At 42.1% G+C, this 19,165-nt stretch overlaps 1 protein-coding gene across 20 annotated transcripts in view; it reads left to right on the forward strand.

Annotated features, from left to right (window-relative positions):
- FHAD1 (forkhead associated phosphopeptide binding domain 1) overlaps nt 1–19,165 on the forward strand; it is a 159,334-nt gene that overhangs the window by 15,721 nt on the left and 124,448 nt on the right. For all 20 annotated transcript variants that reach the window (XM_081488046.1, XM_081488049.1, XM_081488055.1 and 17 more), the window contains exon 3: nt 15,185–15,391. In XM_081488046.1, coding sequence (XP_081344172.1) covers nt 15,185–15,391 — 207 coding nt within the window. The remainder of the gene's footprint in view (nt 1–15,184; nt 15,392–19,165) is intronic.

Raw genomic sequence — 19,165 nt, forward strand, 5'->3', positions numbered from 1 at the left:
TTACCTTCCCAACATCCTTATCAACGCTTGTTATTTCCTGTTGTTGTTGTTTATAGTAACCATTTTGATTGATGTGAAAGAAAGATCATAATCTTTTGCATAGCATACAGAATACACAAAAGCTGTAGCATATATTTATGGACTGCTTGCCTTACCTCTCATGACTTTATGTATCTTTTATATATGTTCTATATATATTTATAGAATTATATCCTCAAAACAAATCCTGTGCGGGTAAGAACTGCTCTTATCATTATTATCCTCATTTGAAGACGTGGAAGTGGAACTCAGAAAAGTTAAGGGACTTGCCCAAATCACATAGCTAGCCGGGGGAGCCAGGGCTGAGTTTCAGACTGGAATGACTCAAGCTTCTGAAAAAGAAGCTTTTTGCATGTAAATTTAGCTTTGGGAACATCTAATATCTAAATATTGGAAATTCCTTGTAGGTTAACTGAGATGACAAGGTAATTGGCTAAGCTAGGGAGATTCCACCTGTGGAATCCAGGGTGGGGTTGTCAGTGAAACATGATAGGTATGGTCTGAGTGAAGTCGCTCAGTCGTGTCCGACTCTTTGCGACCCCATGGACTGTAGCCTACCAGGTTCCTCCGTCCATGGGATTCTCCAGGCAAGAATACTGGAGTGGGTTGCCATTTCCTTCTCCAGGGGATCTTCCCGACCCAGGGATCGAACCCGGGTCTCCTGCATTGGAGGCAGACGCTTTAAGCTCTGAGCCACCAGGGAAGTCCTAGGTATGGTCTAGTGATCCTCATTCACGCCACAGGCTGAGGTGGCGCCATCTAGTGGGGGATCTGGGTAAGGAGGAAATGTGTGTGCGTGCTCCCTCTGTGTCCCACTCTTGGCGACCTCATGGACTGTAGCCCGCCAGGCTCCTCTGTCCATGGGATTTTTCAGGCAAGAATACAGGAGTGGGTTGCCATTTCCTGCTGAAGGGGATTTTCCTGACCCAGGGATCGAACCCGCGTCTCTTGTGTCTCCTGCATTGGCAGGCAGATTCTTTACTACTAGTTCCTTTCCCAAAAGAGGCGCATTGGGGCTGTTAAGTGAAGGCGCAGCAAGAACCCCATCTCTTATTTCCAAACTAGCCAGAATAAGTTCTCTGTTCCCACTTGGATAACCTAGGATAGCCTCCCTTTTAAGATCACTGATTACATCTGCATGGTCCCTTTTGCCACATAATGGATTATATTTCTAGAGATCAGGGCGCGGTCATTTTTGAGTCAAAGCTGTGGTTTTTCCAGTAGTCATGTATGGATGTGAAAGTTGGACCATAAAGAAGGCTGAGCACTGAAGAATTAATGCTTTTGAACTGTGGATTGAGAAGTCTCTTGAGAGTCCCTTGGACTGCAAGGAGATCAAAACAGTCAATCCAAAAGGAAATTAACCCTGAATATTCATTGGAAGGACTGATGCTAAAGCTGAAGCTCCAGTACTTTGTCCACCTGATTCGAAGAACTGACTCATTGGAAAAGACTCTGATGCTGGGAAAGATTGAAGGCAAAAGGAAAAGAGGATGGCAGAGGATGAGATGGTTAGATAGCATCACTGACTCAATGGACATGGATTTGAGCAAACTCCGGGAGATAGTGAAGGACAGGGAAGCCTGGTGTGCTGCAGGCCATGGAGTCACAAAGAGTCAGACACAACTTAGTGACTGAACAACATCTTTGAGAGACCATTCTGCCCACCACATTAATACTCCCTCCTGCCTGGACCATTGCTATGGAACTGGTTTGAACTGGCTTTTTGGAAGAAGCAGTGGGTCAACAACAGGGGCCATGGAGAAAGATGGCTGGATGAGCTGGAGGGTGATAATATGATTATCAAGAATGGAGGAGGCAGGATTGTTGAATGAGCACCTCAGCATTCAGGAAGCCGCCAGGCAGTCTGGGACCTGGAGATGAACCAGGGGTTGGAAATACACATCCAAAAGTCCAGTGGGTGGTGCAGCAGCCCCATCCCATAGAAACAGAGTGAGGAGGAAAAGCCACAACCCTAGAATCCCAGGGAGTGTCTGAGGGGAGAGGAGCCTGGTGTGGAGACCTGGAAGCAGTCAGAGAGATGGGGGAGCCAGGAAGCTGTTGCCGGGTCAGGGGCGTTAATAACAGAGACAGCTGACGGTTACTGAGGGCTTGCATCATGCCAGGCCCTGCTCTTTGCACTTTCGAATGTATTAACTCATTCCATCCTTAGGAGGTAAGGGCTGTAGTCTGCCCCAGTGAGGTCGCTGGGGCACAGATAGGCTGAGGATCCTGCCTGAGGTCACAGAGGGAGGCTGGGGCGCTGGTACCAGCCTCTGCGGAGCCTTGCTCATCCCCAGGGCTCTCCCAGGGAGACCAGGAGGGAGGATCCAGCCAGTGGGGAAGCAGAGAAGCTTCCTGCTTTATTCCACTCCCGGATTCGCCATCCCACCAGCCCCTGGCCATTTCCTCATATCCTTATTCTTTTGAAAACCCTGTTTTCCTACTATTTCTGCACTCCATCCCTTTCTGAGGCACTGGGGGGCTGGGGTAAGGGGACAGACAGGACAGCCAAGAACCTAAAAGTTAAAAAGAAATAGATCAAACACATATACACACACATTAATTTCAAAAATGTTTTCCTACTACTCTGAACACTTCATCAAGCAGTACCTTTTGTCAATTCTGTGAAGCCCTAGCTTATGAAACTCACTTTTGCAGCTCAGGGAGCAACAGCAGAGAAGCACAGACCCATGCCCTGGGCTGCCCGGCTGGAGAGTAGCAGAGAGGGGGCTTGGACTCCAGGCTTTCCGGCTCCAGAGCGCGTCCTCCTGCTCACAATGGAGAACATTTTGCATTCGCTCTAAGTTTTCTTCTAAAAACATATATGTGCTTTTATATGTATTATGTCACCAATAACTTATACGACTGTCCTAATGTTACCCTCATTTACAGATGAGGAAACTGAGGTTATCACTTGCCCCAAGGTCACCCTGCTAGGAAATGGGAGAGCTGAACTTGAGCCCATCTCTTAAAGCTGAATAATATTCCACTGCATGGATGGGTCACATTTTGCTTATCCAGTCATCAGTCGATGGGCACATGGGTTGCTTCCACCTTTTGGCAATTGTGAGTAGTTAGTGTTAGTCGCTCAGTTGTGTCCGACTCTTTGTGACCCCATGGACTATAACCTCTCTCCATGGAATTCTCCAGGTCAGAATACTGGAGTGGGTTGGCATCACTTCTCCAGGAGATCTTCCCAACCCAGGGACTGAACCCGGGTCTCCCGCATTGCAGGCAGATTCTTTACTGTCTGAGCCACCAAGGAAGCCCAACTGTGAATCATGCTGCCATAAACATGAGTGTACAGATATCTCTTCAAGTTCCTGATTTCAATTCTTTTGGGTATATGCCCAGAAGTGGACTCACTGGATCACTTGATAATTTTATACGAAATTTTTCGAGAAGCCATCATACTATTTTTCATATCAGCTGCACCATTTTACGTTCTCAACAGTGCCTAAGTGTTCCTCCACATCCTCGCCAACACATGTCATTTTCCGTTGTTTGCTTGTTTTTGATAGTAGCCATCCAAGTGCTATGAGGTGATATCTTGTTGTGGTTTTGATTTGCATTACCATAATGATTAATAATGTTGAGCATCTTTTCTGTTTGTTGGCCATTTGTGTATCTTCTTTGGAGAAATGTCTATTCCAGTTCTTTGCCATATTCGATCAGGTTATTTGGGGTATTTTGTTATTGAGTTATAGGAGTTCTCTATATATTCTTTTTAAAATATTTATGTATTTACTTGGCTGTGTCAGGCCTTCGTTGTAGCACGTGGGATCTTTTGTTCAGCACACGAGCTCTTCAGTGTGGTGCCTGGCCTTCTCTCTGATTGTGGTGCTTGGGCTCAGTAGTTACAGCATGCAAGCTTAGTTGCCCCATAGCACGTGGGACCTTAGTTCCCCGACCAGGGATCAAATCCATGTCCCCTGCATTGGAAAATAGATTCTTAACCACTGGACCACCAGGGAAGTCCCTGTATATTCTTGATGTGTGTGCATGCTAAGTCTCTTCAGTCGAGTCTAACTCTTTACGACCCCATGAAGTGTAGCCCGCCAGGCTCCTCTGTCCATGGGATTCTCCAGACAAGAATACTGGAGTGGGTTGCCATGTCCTCCTCCAGGGGATCTTCCCGACCCAGGGATCTGCCCATGTCTTTTACAGCTCCCGCATTGGCAAGCGGATTCTTTGCCACTAACGCCACCTGAGAAGCCTCATATTCTTGATATTAATCCTTTTTCAGTTACATGATTTGCAGGTATTTTCTCCCATTCTGTAGATAGCCTTTCACCCTGTTAATTGTGTCCTTTGATTCACAGAAGTTTTAAATTTTTAGATAGTTGAATTTATCTATTTTATTTTTGTTGCCTATGCTTTTGGTACCATATCCGAAAAAGCATTACCAAATCCAATGTCATAAAGCTTTCCTCCTACGTTTTCCTCTAAAAGTTTTATAGTTTTAAGCTATGTTTAAGTCTTTGATCCGGGCTTTCCCAGTGGCTCAGTGGTAAAGAATCCTTCTGCAGTGCAGGAGACTCAGAAGACACAGGTTCAATCCCTGAGTCAGAAAGATCCCCTGGAGGAGGAAATGGCAACTGACTCCAGTATTCTTGCCTGGAAAAATCCCACTGGACAGAGGAGCCTGGTGAGCTAGAGTCCGTGAGGTCACAGAGAGTCAGACACAACTGAGCAAGCACAGCAATAAGTCTTTGATCCACTTTGAGTTACTTTTCGTATACAGTGTAAGATAAGAGTCTTAACTTAATTCTTTTGCAGTTTTTCCCAGCATCATTTGTTGAAAATACTGTTCTTTCACCCTCTGGATGATTTTAGCAGCCTTGTGGAAAATCATTTGACTGTATATGCAAAGGCTTATTTCTGTGCTGTCTATCCTGTTCCATTGGTCTATATGCCTGACCTTATGTCAGTATCACATTGTTTCGATTAGTGTAGCTTTGCACCTCTCAAAAGTAAGTTTTGAAATCAGTAAGTGTGAGACCTCCAACTTTTTCTGTTTCATGATCGTTTTGGCTATTCAGTTCCACTGAGATTCTGTATGAATTTTAGGATGGATTTTTCTGTTTCTACAAAAATTGCTATTGGGATTTTGATAAGGATTGCATTGAATCTGTAGATCCTTCTGGGTTGTAATGGCATCTTAAACAATATAAATCTTTCAATCCATGAATACAGGATGTGTCTCCATTTATTTGTCTCTTCTTTAATCTCTGCCAGCAACACTTTATAGTTTTCAGTGTATACATCTTTTACCACCTTGGTTAAATTTATTCTGAAGTATTACTCTCTTTGATGCTATTTTAAATGAAATTATTTCCTCTTTTAATTTAACTTTTAAAAAAATTTTGGCTGTGCTGTACAGCAGGCGGGATCTTTAGTCCCTGACCAGTGATCAAACTTGCGCCCCCTGCAGTGGAATTGCAGCATCTTAACCACTGGACTGCCAGGGAAGTCTCTGAAATTATTTTTTTGACTTCCTTTTCAGATTGTTCATTGTGACTATATAGAAATACAACCAGTGTTTGTGTGTTGATTTTGTATCCTACTACTTTGCTACTGAATTTTGTTTATTAGCTCTAACAGGGTTGTTTTTTCATGGACGCATTAGGATTTAGTACCTATAAGATCATGTAGTTTCTGAACAGAGATCATTTTACTTCGTCCTTTCCAATTCGGATTCCTTTATTCCTTTTTCTTGCTTATTTGGTCTGTCTAAGGCTTCCAGTAGTTTATTGAATGGAAGTGGTAAAAGCACGCATCTTGTTCTTAATTTTAGAGGAAAAGCTTTCAGTCTTTCACCTTTGAGTATGATGCTACCTGTGAACTTTTCATATTTGGCCTTTATTATGTTGAAGTAATTTCCTTCTATTTCCTTTTTGTTGAGTGCTTTTATCAGGAAAGAGTGTTGCATTTTGTCACATGCTTTTTTATATCAATTGAGATGATCACTTTTTTTCCTTCTTTCTATTAATGTGATATATTACATGGATTGATTTTCATATGTTGAACCATCACCTCTTCATTCCAGGAATAAATCCCATCTGGTCATAGTGTATGATCCTTTTAACGTACTGTTGGTTTCAGTTTGCTCATATTTTGTTGAGGATCTAGGTATCAGTGTTCATAAGAAATATTGATCTGTAGTTTTCTTGTAGTGTCTTTGTCTGGTTTTGGTATCAAGATAATGCTGTCCTCTTCACCTTTTGAGTCTCAGCTTCTTCATCTCTAAATTGGAGATAATAATCAGTTCAGTTCAGTTCAGTCGCTCAGTCGTGTCCGACTCTTTGCGACCCCTTGAATCGCAGCACGCCAGGCCTCCCTGTCCATCACCAACTCCCAGAGTCTACCCAAACTCATGTCCATCGAGTTGGTGATGCCATCCAGCCATCTCATCCTCTGTCGTCCCCTTCTCCTCCTGCCCCCAATCCTTCCCAGCATCAGGATCTTTTCCAATGAGTCAACTCTTCGCATGAGGTGGCCAAAGTATTGGAGTTTCAGCTTCAACATCAGTCCTTAGGATCCTTGTATAGGGCTATCATGCAGATTAAATGAAAGAATGCACACAACATACTTCAGCAGGGCCCAGTTCACAGGAAGTTCTCAAAATATGTTAGGTGATGATGATAATAATAAATGACAGTTTATCTCAGGACAGCTCAACAAGATGGAGCTTATACAGTCAGTCTGTATCAGCAGCAGGACTTATGTCCGATAGGAGCATTTAGCAATTTTCCAAGTAAAGGGAACAAGTGATATTATAGGGAAGAATGAGGAAGCTCTTTCCTTGCCTAACATGTGGTAGAGGCTCATGCAATTTTGTGAAGTCATTTAAAACTTCCTGCTTGGTTTGATTTCTTAATAATGGCTTGTCAGCTTTTGGGGAACTGAAAGTAGTGAAGCCTGGGAAGAGAAAAGCAAAATGTAACCCACAGAATTTCTCTTACTCATGGGTAATACTAAAGGTCCATAGGACATAAAGACCAAGGAGGGTGGTGATGATGATGATGTGGGTGGCATTTTCCAAAGAACTAATGTGTTTTTATGTTTTTTTAATGCCTTATTTTTTTCAAACAGTTTTAGGTTTATAGGAATTTGATCAGATAATACAGAGAGTTCCCATATATCCCACCACACCCAACACACACAGTTTCCTCTGTTGTTAACATTTTGTATCAGTGCAGTACATTTGTTACAATTGACAAACGAATATTGATGTGTTATTGTTAACTAAGTCCATAGTTTACATTAAGACTCATTTTTTGTGTTGTACATTGTTTGGTTTTGACAAATGTGTGGTGACAAGTCTCCACCATTACAGTATCATACAGAGTAATTTCACTGCCCTAAAATCCTCTATTCTCCTCAAGACCCTGGGACCCTGGCAAGCACTGATCTTTTTACTGTCCCTATAATTTTGCTTTTTCCAGAATTTCATACAGTTGAAATCATATGGTATGTAACCTTTACAGACTAGGTGTTTTATCTAAGCAATATGCATTTAAGATTCCTCCATAGTCTTTTTGTGATTTGATAACTCATTTATTTTTAAACACTAATATTTCATAGTATTGATGTACCATAATTTGTTTATTCATTTACCTTTTAAAGGATATCTTGGTTGCTTCCAGTTTATGGCAATTACGAATAAAGATGCTATAAGCAATTAGAAATAAAGATGCTGAAAGCATGTATCCAAAATAAATGAGTCTTTGTGGCTATAGAGAACAGACTTGTGGTTACCAAGGGAGAGGGGATTGGAGGAGGGACGGAGTGGAAGGTTGGAGTTAGCGAATGTAAGCTATTAAATATAGAATATATAAACAATAAGGTCCTACCATATAGCACAGGAAACCATATCCCATATCCTATAATAAACTATAATGGAAAAGAATATTTTAAAAGACGTATATATGTATAACTGAACCACTTTGCTGTATAGCAGAAAGTAAATAACATTGTAAATCAATGTTAAATAAATAAAATAAATGAGTCAAGAACACAGACATCCCAACTTAAAACTGGGAAAAAGATCTGAAGAGACACCTCACCAAAGAAGATATGCATGGACTTCTGTGGTGGTCTAGTGGCTAAGACTCTGGGCTCCCAATGTAGGGGGTCTGGGTTCAATCCCTGATCAAGAAACTAGATCCCACATGCTGCACTAAGACCTGGTACAGCAAATAAATAAATATTTTTTAAAAAAATATACAAATGTAAAATAAACATATGAAAAGATGTTAAATATCATATATCATTAAGGAATTTCAAATAAACATGAAATATCTGTTCATTTATTTAAACTACCTTGATGTCTGTCATCAACATTTTATAGTTTTCTTCATGTAGCTCTTTTTTTCATATAGCAAAGTATTTTATTTGAATAAATAAATTTATACTTAGTGAATAAAATTTATACTTAGATTTATTCCTAAGTATTTCTTTCTCTTTTTTTGGTGCTAACGTTAAGCAGTATTGTGTTTTTAATTTCAAATTCCAGTTGTTCACTGTTGGTTTATAAGATAGCAGTTGACTTTTGCATATGAATCTTGTATCCTGAAACGTTGCTATAATTGCTTATTAGTTCCAGGAGGGATTTTTGTCAATTCTTAGGGATTTTCTGCATAAACAATCATGCAGTCTACAAAATGGGCAAAAGATCTGAACAGACAGCTCACCAAAGAAGATTTGTTTTCCTTCCTAATCTATAATGTTTTTTTCTCTTTTCTTGTCTTACTGCATTAGCTATGACATAAAGTATACTGTTGAAAATGAGTGGTGAAAGGGGACAGCTTTGCCTTATTCTTGATTTTAATTGGAAAGTTTCTAGTTTCTCACCATTAAGTATGATGTTAGCTTTTAGGGTTTTTATGATGTACTTTATCAGGTTGAGGATGTTCCCCTTCATTCCTCATTTGCCAAGAGTTGTGGTGGTGGTTTGTTGGTTTATCATGTGTACTGTGCTTAGTCCCTCAGTCGTGTCCAACACTTTGCAACTGCATGGTCTGTAGCCCGCCAGGCTTCTCTGTCCATGGGGATTCTCCAGGCAAGAATACTGGAGTGAGTTGCCATGCCCTCCTTCAGGGGATCTTCCCAACCCAGGGATTGAACCCAGGTCTCCTGAATTGCAGGCAGATTCTTTACCATCTGAGCCATGAGGGAACCCACCAGGTTTATTATGAATGGGTGTTAAATTTTGTCAAATGCTCTTTTTTCAATCTACTGATAAGGTAATATGATTTCTTCTTTACATTATTGATGTGATAGATTACATTGATTTTCAAATCTTTGCATACCTAGAGTAAATCCCACTAGATTGTGGTGTATAATTCTTTTTATACATTATTGGATTCAATTTGCTAATATTTTGTTGAGGATTTTGCATCTTTCTGGAAAGATCTGGTCTGCAATTTTCCTGTCTTGTAATATCTTAATCTGGTTTTGGTATTAGAGTAAGGTTGGCCTCACAGAATGAGTTAGGGAGTATTACCTCTTCTATTTTACAAAAGAGATTATAGAGAACTGATATCATTCTTCAGTTCAGTTCACTCAGTCATGTCTGACTCTTTGTGACGCTGTGGACTGCCACATGCCAGGCTTCCCTGTCCTTCACCAACTCCCAGAGCTTACTCAAACTCATGTCCATTGAGTCGGTGAAGCCATCCAACCAGCTCATCCTCTGTCGAACCCTTATCCTCCTGCCTTCAATCTTTCCCAGCATCAGGGTCTTTTCCAATGAGTCAGTTCTTCGCATCAGGTAGCCAAAGTATTGGAGTTTCACCTTCAGCATCAGTCCTTCCAATGAATATTCAGGACTGATTTCCTTTAGGATTGACTGGTTGCATCTCCTTGCAGTCCAAGGGACTCTCAAGAGTCTTCTCCAACACCACAGTTCAAAAACATCAATTCTTCGGCGCTCAGCTTTCTTTATACTCCAACTCTCACATCCATACATGACTACTGGAAAAACTATAGCTTTGACTAGGCAGACCTTTGTTGGCAAAGTAATGTCTCTGCTTTTTAATATGCTGTTTAGGTTGGTCATAGCTTTTCTTCCAAGGAGCAAGTGTCTTAATTCCGTGGCTGCAGTCACCATCTGCAGTGAATTTGAAGCCCCCCAAAATAAAGTCTCTCACTGTTTCCATCGTTTCCCCACCTATTTGCCATGAAGTGATGGGACCGGATGCCATGATCTTCGTTTTCTGAATGTTGAGTTTTAAGCCAACTCTCACTCTCCTCTTTCACTTTCATAAAGAGGCTCTTTAGTTCTTCACTTACTGCCATAAGGGTGGTGTCATCTGCATATCTGAGGTCATTGATATTTCTCCCGGCAATCTTGATTCCAGCTTGAGCTTCATCCAGCCTGGCATTTCACGTGATGTGCTCTGCATGTAAGTTAAATAAGCAAGGTGACAATATACAGCCTTGACATACTCCTTTCCCGATGTGGAACCAGTCTGTTGTTCCATGTCCAGTTCTAACTGTTGCTTCTTGACCTCCATACAGATTTCTCAGGAGGCAGGTCAGGTGGTCTGATATTCCCATCTCTTGAAGAATTTTCCACAGTTTGTTGTGATCCACACAATCAAAAGCTTTGGCATAGTCAATAAAGCAGAAGTAGATGTTTTTCTGGAACTCTCTTGCTTTTTCGATGATCCAACAGATGTTGACAATTTGATATCTGATTCCTCTACCTTTTCTAAATCCAGCTTGAACATCTGGAAGTTCATGGTTCACGTACTATTGAAGCCTGGCTTGGAGAATTTTGAGTGTTACTTTGCTAGCATGTGAGATGAATGCAATTGTGCGGTAGTTTGAACATTCTTTGGCATTGCCCTTTTTTGGGATTGGAATGAAAACTGACCTTTTCCAGTCCTGTGGCCACAGCTGAGTTTTCCAAATTTGCTGGCATGTTGAGTGCTCTTTCACAGCATCATCTTTTAGAATTTGAAATAGCTCAACTGGTATTCCATCACCTCCACTACCTTTGTTCGTAGTGATGCTTCCTAAGGCCCACTAGACTTCGCATTCCAGGATGTCTGGCTCTAGTCCAGTGATCACACCATCGTGGTTATCTGGGTCATGAAGATCTTTTTTGTATAGTTCTTCTGTGTATTTTTGCCACCTCTTCTTAATATCTTTTGCTTCTGTTAGGCCCATACCATTTCTATCCTTTATTGTGCCCATCTTTGCATGAAATATCCCCTTAGTATCTCTGATTTTCTTGAAGAGACCTCTAGTCTTTCCCATTCTATTGTTTTCCTCTATTTCTTTGCAGTGATCACTGAGGAAGGCTTTCTTATCTCTCTGTGCTATTCTTTGGAACTCTGCATTCAAATGGGCATATCTTTCCTTTTCTCCTTTGCCTTTCGCTTCTCTTCTTTTCTCAGCTATTTGTAAGGCCTCTTCAGACAACCATTTTGCCTTTCTGCATTTCTTTTTTCTTGGGGATGGTCTTGATCCCTGCCTCCTGTACAATGTCATGAACCTCTGTCCATAGTTCTTCAGGCACTCTGTCTATCAGATCTAATCCCTTGAATCTATTTGTCATTTCCACTGTATAATCATAAGGAATTAGATTTAGGTCATACCTGAATGGTCTAGTGGTTTTCCCTACTTTCTTCAATTTAACCCTGAATTTGGCAATAAGGGGTTCATGATCTTTCCTTAATATTTGGTAAAATTTATCAGTGCACCCACCCAGGTCTGGTACTTTCCATTTTGAAAGGTTATTCGTTACTGATTTGAATTCTTTAATAGATATGAGTCTATTCAGGGTATTTATTTCTGTTTGTGTGAGTTTTGGCAGATTGTGTCTTTCAAGGAATTGATCCACTTCATTAAGTTATAAAATGTGTGGACATAGAATTATTCATGCATTGTGGGCATGCTCAGTCATGTCCAACTCTTTGCAATCCTATGGACTGTGGTCTACCAGATTCCTCTGTCCATGGGATTTTTCCGGGCAAGAATACTAAAGTGGTTTCCATTTCCTACTCTGGGGATCTTCCTAACCCAGGGATGGAACTTGCATCTCTTGCGTCTCCTGCATTGGCAGGTGGATTCTTTACCACTGTACCTCCTGGGAAGCCCCTCAGAATTCATAATATTCCTTTTTTATCCCTTCAGTGTCCATGGGATCAGTAGTGATGGCCTCTCTTTCATTTCTAATTTTAGTAATTTGTATCTTCTCTCTTTTTTTCTTGATTATCCTGGTAGAGGTTTGTCCATTTTATTGATTTTTTTAAAGAAGAAAGCTCTTGATTTTGCTGACTTTTCTGTGTTATTTTCCTGTTTTGTTATTTCATTCATTGCTTTTTTTTCTTCTGCTTGTGGTAGGCTTGTATCGCCCTTCTTTCTCTAGTTTCATAAGGTAGAAGCTTATATTACTGATTTTAGATTTTTCTTCTTTTCTAATATATGCCTGCAATGCCATAAATTTGCCTTCAAGAGCTGCTTTCACTGCATCTTGCAAATATTCATAGGTCGTATTTGCATTTTCATTTAACTCAAGATAATTTGTTTTGTTTCTTGTGAGACTTCCTCTTTGCCCCATCTGTTATTTAGAAATGTGTTGTTTAATCTCCAAATATTTGGGGATTTTCCATCTATCTTTCTGGTATTGGTTTCTAGTTTAATTCCAATGTGGTCTGAAAACATACTTTGCATAATTTCTATTCTCCATACATTTGTTTAAGTATGTTTTGTGGCCCAGAATGTGGTCTGTTTGCTGAGTGTTCCACATGAGCTTGAGAAGGATGTGTGACTGGTTGTTGGATGAAGTTGTGTGGCTGTCTGTTATATCCAGATGATTTATAGTGCTGTTCAGTTCAACTTTATTCTTACTAATTCTCTGCCTGCTGGATCTGCCCATTACTGATAGAGGGATGCTGCAGTCTCTGGCTGTCATGATGGATTCATCTGTTTCTTCCTGTAGTTCTATCAGTTTTTGTCTCCCATATTTTGATGCTCTATTGTTGGGCACATGTAATGAAGGACTGTTACTTAATCTTAGAGAATCAATCCCATTATCATAATGTAACACCTCTCTTTATCCCTGATAACCTTCCTTGCTCTAGTCGGTTCTATCTGAAATTAATGTAGCTACTCCTGCTTTCTTCTTGTGTTTCAATATTTAAGTGTCAAAGTGATTGGTAGGAATTTGCAAAGTAGGTAAGGGCACAGCCATTTGAATCAGGCAAACCTGGGTACAAAGCCAGGCAAGTCAAGCTGGGTGACTGTGGGCACACTTCATCATTCTGTGCCTCAATTTCCTCATCTAAAGAGTCAGGAACTGTCAGACCTACTGCATAGCGCAAGGAACTATATTCAATATCTTGTACTAACCTGTAATGGAAAAGAGTATGAAAAAAGATATATATTATGTATGTGTGTGTGTATGTAATGTAATCACTTTGCTTTACGCCAGAAACTAACACAACATTGTAAATCAACTATCTGTGCTGTGCTCAGTCACTCAGTTGTGTCCAACTCTTTGTGACCCCATGGACTGTAACCCACCAGGCCCCTCTGTCCATGGGGATTCTCCAGGCAAAAATGCTGAAGTGGATTGCCATACCCTCCTCCAGGGGGTCTTCTCAACCCAGGGATCAAACCCATGTCTCCCACATTGCAGGTGTACTCTTTACTGTCTAAACCACCAGGGAAATGTTTAAATGAGGCAGGGCCCCTTTGGATTATTGGGAAGATGAAATGCAAGAATGCAATAAAGCACTTAGCAAATTTCCTGGCTATATAAGCAGTTATGTTATTATATAAGCACATAATATAAGCTATTCTACTATTAATATAAGCTATTGGTTGTAATTCTATTGTGGGATGTTAGTATAGATTTCTAAGTCCAAGTACTCTTTATGAAAGTTGAGTGAGGCACCCTGAGAAGAATTAACTTAGAAAATAATTGCGAAGTCTCAGGCTGGAGTGCATGGCTCATAGGCAGTGTGCTGAAAAGACAGAAAACTTTACACATGCCCTGCAGCCCATAGTCCAGGGCACCCAGGTGGGTGGAATGTGATATTTCCTCCTTGGTGCTGAGTTTTGCTCACTCTTCTTATTAAAATGAAATTACATAGGAGCCCTCTGTCCCCACTGCCAGTTCACTGGCTGAAATCCCTTTCTTTGGGGGGAAATGTGGGCACACCAGGGCCCCTACTGAAAACCAGATCATCTTTGGTTAGATAAATTCTGATTAGCTTTTAAGAAGCACTAGAAATAATTAATCACATGGGAAAACCAAGGCTTTTAAAAAGTAGTTATAAACCTGTTGCGGGATTTTCCTGGTGGTCCCATGGTTAAGATTCTGATCTTCCAATGCAGGGGATGCAGGTTCAATCCCTGGTGGGGCAACTAGATCCCATATGCTGTGCCCAAAATAAATAAATTAGTAGGACATAAACTAACAAAAAAGAAAAAGATGAGAAAATAAAATTTAATAAATAGATTGTAAACATAGGAAAAAGACTGGAAAGATGTGAATCGCTGTGTTCAGACAGTGCTTGCCTCTGGGGGCAAGAGTCTAAGTGATTTTAATATCTTCTTTATGTTTTTCTCTAGTTCTCATTTTCTGCATTGTTAATAAAACATGTTATTCTAAAAATGAATAGAACAAACATATGAAAACAACAGTCATTATAAAACCTCCCCTTAACTTTAACACGTGCAGTAAATGGCTGAGTCACTTGCCAGCTGACCTTTCTGGTTTGTGTTGGGCCATTTCTGCTGTCTTGCCATTTGGGACAACCCAAAGTATACTCGCATGGGATCATAGAAATACAGACTGGCCAATTCCTGACCAGTTCCCCCGAGTTCCCTCTTGCCTCTCTGTGGTGCCTGACTCCCTGTCCAGCAACTTGGGCACCTGTTCTGGGTCTGGTGTCAGACAGAGCCCAGGGCCCTCTATGAACTTGCTCTGTGGCCTTAGGCGAGTCACTTAACCTCTCTGACCTTCCGCATCCTCCTTAAAAGCAGGACTGCAGTGACCATCCAGTCCGATGAAGCCGTTAGCACACTGAGGCATCCAGTGTCAGTGGCACTAGTAAGTATTAAGGCCCCCCCCCCTTATTCCCATTTTCCTGGCTCTGACTGCCCCCTCCCTCCGTTTCAGTCTGCAGACATCGACAACCATCACGCGCTCATCGAATATAATGAGGCCGAGGGCAGCTTTGTTCTCCAGGACTTCAATTCCCGCAGCGGCACCTTTGTCAACGAGTGCCACATTCAGAACGTGGCCGTGAAGCTCTTACCGGGAGACCTCCTGAGGTTCGGGACTGGAGGGCTGACCTATGAACTGGTCATCGAAAACCCAGCCTCGGTGAGTCCAGGCCCCTGCGGGGTGGGGGTTGGGGTGCAAAGGTACCTTCCGTGCACCCTGGGGCTCAGATGCGGCCAAAGGTGGAGCTGGTCCAGAGCGCATCACTTTGCCCTTAGCCACACACCCTGGCAGCCACAGGACCCAATTCTGTGAAGGTCAGACCCATCAGGTTGGTCCCAGGGAGGAATGAGCCTCCGCGCCCTCTACTGGGCATTTCTCGGAATTACAGGCAAGAGTTGCCTAGCAACCAGCCCAGAACTAGTGCATTTTCCTGAAAAGTGAAGCTTGCAAGCAGAGATGGAAAGCAGGTGTGTGCTTTTGAAGATGCAGAGATGGATCTGTCTGCGTTTTTAGGCAGATCAGTGCTCTACAACTTTCTAGCTTTGAGATCTCGGCCAGAGTTCTTTGCTTGCCTGGGCCTGGGTGTTATCAACCATGCAGGGCATTGAGAGAGTATCGAAAGGGTTAACAGCCTCATTAGGAAGGCCAGAGGTCCCCAAGTGGCAGGAGGAAGTAAACCGCAAGTGGCAGATGTTTTTTTCCTTCTCTTTACAACATTAAAACTCAACATTCAGAAAACTAAGATCATGGCATCCAGTCCCATCACTTCCTGGCAAATAGTTGGGGAAACAATGGAAACAGTGACATACTTTATCTTGGGCTCCAAAATCACTACCGATGGTGACTGCAGCCATGAAATTAAAAGACACTTGCTCCTTGGAAGAAAAGCTATGACAAACCTAGACAGCATATTAAAAAGCAGACACATTACTTTGCCAACAAAGGTTCATCTAGTCAAAGCTATGGTTTTCCCAGTAGTCACGTATGGATGTGAAGTTGGACCATAAAGAAGGCTGAGTACTGAAGAATTGATGCTTTTGAACTGTGGTGTTGGAGAAGACTCTGGAAATTCCCTTGGACTGCAAGGAGATCAAACCAGTCAATCCTAAAGGAAATCAGTCCTGAATCTTCACTGGGAGGACTGATGCTGAAGCTGAAACTCCAATATTTTGGCCACCTGATGCAAAGAACTGACTCATTAGAAAAGACCTTATGCTGGGAAAGATTGAAGGCAGAAGGAGAAGAGGACGACAGAGGATAAAGATGGTTGGATGACATCACCGACTCAATGAAAATGAGTTTGAGCAAGCTCCCAGAGGTGGTGAAGGACAGGGAAGACTGGCATGCTGCAGTCCATGGGATCACAAAGAGTCGGACACAACTGAGCAACTGAACAACAATACAAAATTAAAGGAGGTTTCTTCTCATCCTGTGTTTCATGGTGACACCTGGTTCTGCCTGAACTTAACTTTTCTCAAACCTTGAACTAACCAATGTGTTTTTCTTATGGAAATGTTTTTCTTAAGCTATGTTAATGAAACTGTGTATTTGCTTTGAAATCTGCCTTTCTTCAAGATTCATGTCAATTGTTGGATGGCCAGAGATGACTCCCCTTGTTCCAATGCTACCTCAAAATGCATGTTGTAGGAGAGGGGCCTGGTTCAACTCTCTCAGTCTCGAGGTGTTTCTTTTATCTGGTTAACAGTTTGCTAATAGGTATAAAATGCCTTGCCAAAAACTAGCAAAGGGGCACTCTTTCTGTCCCCTCCTGATGTCTGTTTCAGAAGCTTCCTCTGTCCCTTTTATACTTTTGTTTGTTTGTTTAATTTATTTTAATTGGAGGCTAATTACTTAACAATATTGTGGTGGTTTTTACTATACACTGACATGAATCAGCAACAGGTATACACATACTTTGCTACACAAAAGCTCCAACTGATCAAGTCTCCTCCCTGGTCCCAGATCGAATTCCTCTCCTTCGTAGATAGAAAATCCCAGTGTAACTCACCACTCACGACCATAATCTTTCAGTATCTATGTGTAAAAAGTCAAAATCAGTGTCTGGTGGAAATAGACACTCCACACCTGGTAACTGTCTTCACACCTTGGATCCAAAATGTTCCTGGATCAGGACCTAAAGTATGGCCCCGGGTTAATCAGAACATAACCCAAAACTCGCCCATTAATGCTCAGTAGGGAGACAGGATGGAGGGGGTTAGCAACACAGGCCTGGGTCAGAACCCCAGCTCTGCCGCTGGCCCACTCCATGTGCTCTTGCACAAGCCACTGGACCCCTCAGAACCTCCATTTCCTCACCTACAAATGGGGCCAATGGCAGTAATGTCTTTGCAGGCTTGTCTCAAGGTCTGAAAGAGATGGTTATAACTGTAAACCCCCCCGCCCAGTGCCCGGTCCTTGTGAGCACACAATCAACAGCTGTCGTGCATGTCCCAGAGAGACAGCGTGTTCATCTCACCCCTGCCACCAAGAGTGCTGCATGGATTGAGACCCCCTCGGTGTAAAATCCTTTCTGGGACGAGACTAGATATAAATAAACGAAGCTTAGAGACTCTGGACAGAATCCTAGGGTGTGGGTCCCATAGGCAGCCCTAAATACTCACTCTGAGATCAGCAGCGTCCCTCGGGTTTCAGGGGCAGTGACGCCACATCCATCACGTTCGGCTTTGCAAATCTGGGGCAGTTTTCTTCTACCGCTGCTCAGCCTCCTTTTCCCTTTGGACCAGCATTAAAGGGTGCTCTCTGGTGAGATACACCAGGGTCCTCTGGCCGCCCTGAGGAGGGGCTTCTGACCCTGATGTGTTGATCCGATCAAGGATCCTCTACACGGGCTCTAGGGATCCCCTCATCAGAACCATGTAGGGAGCAGACCCACAGTGCAGATCTGAGGCTCAGCCCAGGCCTGAGGACTCATACTTAGGGTTCCCAGATAAAATACAGGATGCCCAGTTAAATCTGAATTTCAGATAAACGCCAGATAATTTTTTTATACATGTGTGTCCCAGATATTGCAAGGAACCACTTATGCTAAAAGAAGTTATCTGGTGTTTGTCTGAAACTCAGATTTGACTGCACCCTACATTTTATTTATGTATTTATTCATTCATTTGTTTATGTATGCAAAATCTGGCAACCATACACATCCTTCCTGGGAGTGGGACCTGGGAATATGTATTCACTCAAGCTCACCCCCAACAGTAGGGAAACCCAAATTTAGAAAGAAAAAGGGATGCCAGACCCCCAAGTCTGAAAATCCAAGTTTGTGAAGCTTAAGTTAATGTTTCCTTAACATGTCTGATTACAAGAATTTTTCAGGAATTCTCAATAAAATTACAGGTTCCCAGGCACCCTCCCTGGGAAATTCTGACTTTCTGGCTTGCCTGTAGTGGGAGGAAGCAGGAGAGAGGGAGAAGGAGGCAGCAAATGATATCTGCATTTCTTTCCTTTTTTCCACACCAAGATAGTTATTGAAATATCATTTATAGGGGCATAAAATTTGAAGGGCTGGAAGAAACACAAGCTGGAATCAAGATTGCCAGGAGAAATATCAATAACCTCAGATATGCAGATGACACCACCCTTATGACAGAAAGTGAAGAAGAACTAAAGAGCCTCTTGATGAAAGTGAAAGAGGAGAGTGAAAAAGTTGGCTTAAAGCTCAACATTCAGAAAACTAAGATCATGGCATCTGGTCCCATCACTTCATGGGAAATAGATGGGGAAACAGTGGAAACAGTGTCAGACTTCATTTTGGGGGGCTCCAAAATCACTGCAGATGGTGATTGCAGCCGTGAAATTAAAAGACGCTTACTCCTTGGAAGGAAGGTTATGGCCAACCTAGATAGCATATTGAAAAGCAGAGACATTACTCTGCCAACAAAGGTCCATCTAGTCAAGGCTGTGGTTTTTCCAGTA

Source organism: Giraffa tippelskirchi, chromosome 5 (genome assembly GCF_054371585.1).
Source record: "Giraffa tippelskirchi isolate mGirTip1 chromosome 5, T2T-mGirTip1v1.2.pri, whole genome shotgun sequence".
NCBI classification, from domain to species: Eukaryota; Metazoa; Chordata; class Mammalia; order Artiodactyla; family Giraffidae; genus Giraffa; species Giraffa tippelskirchi.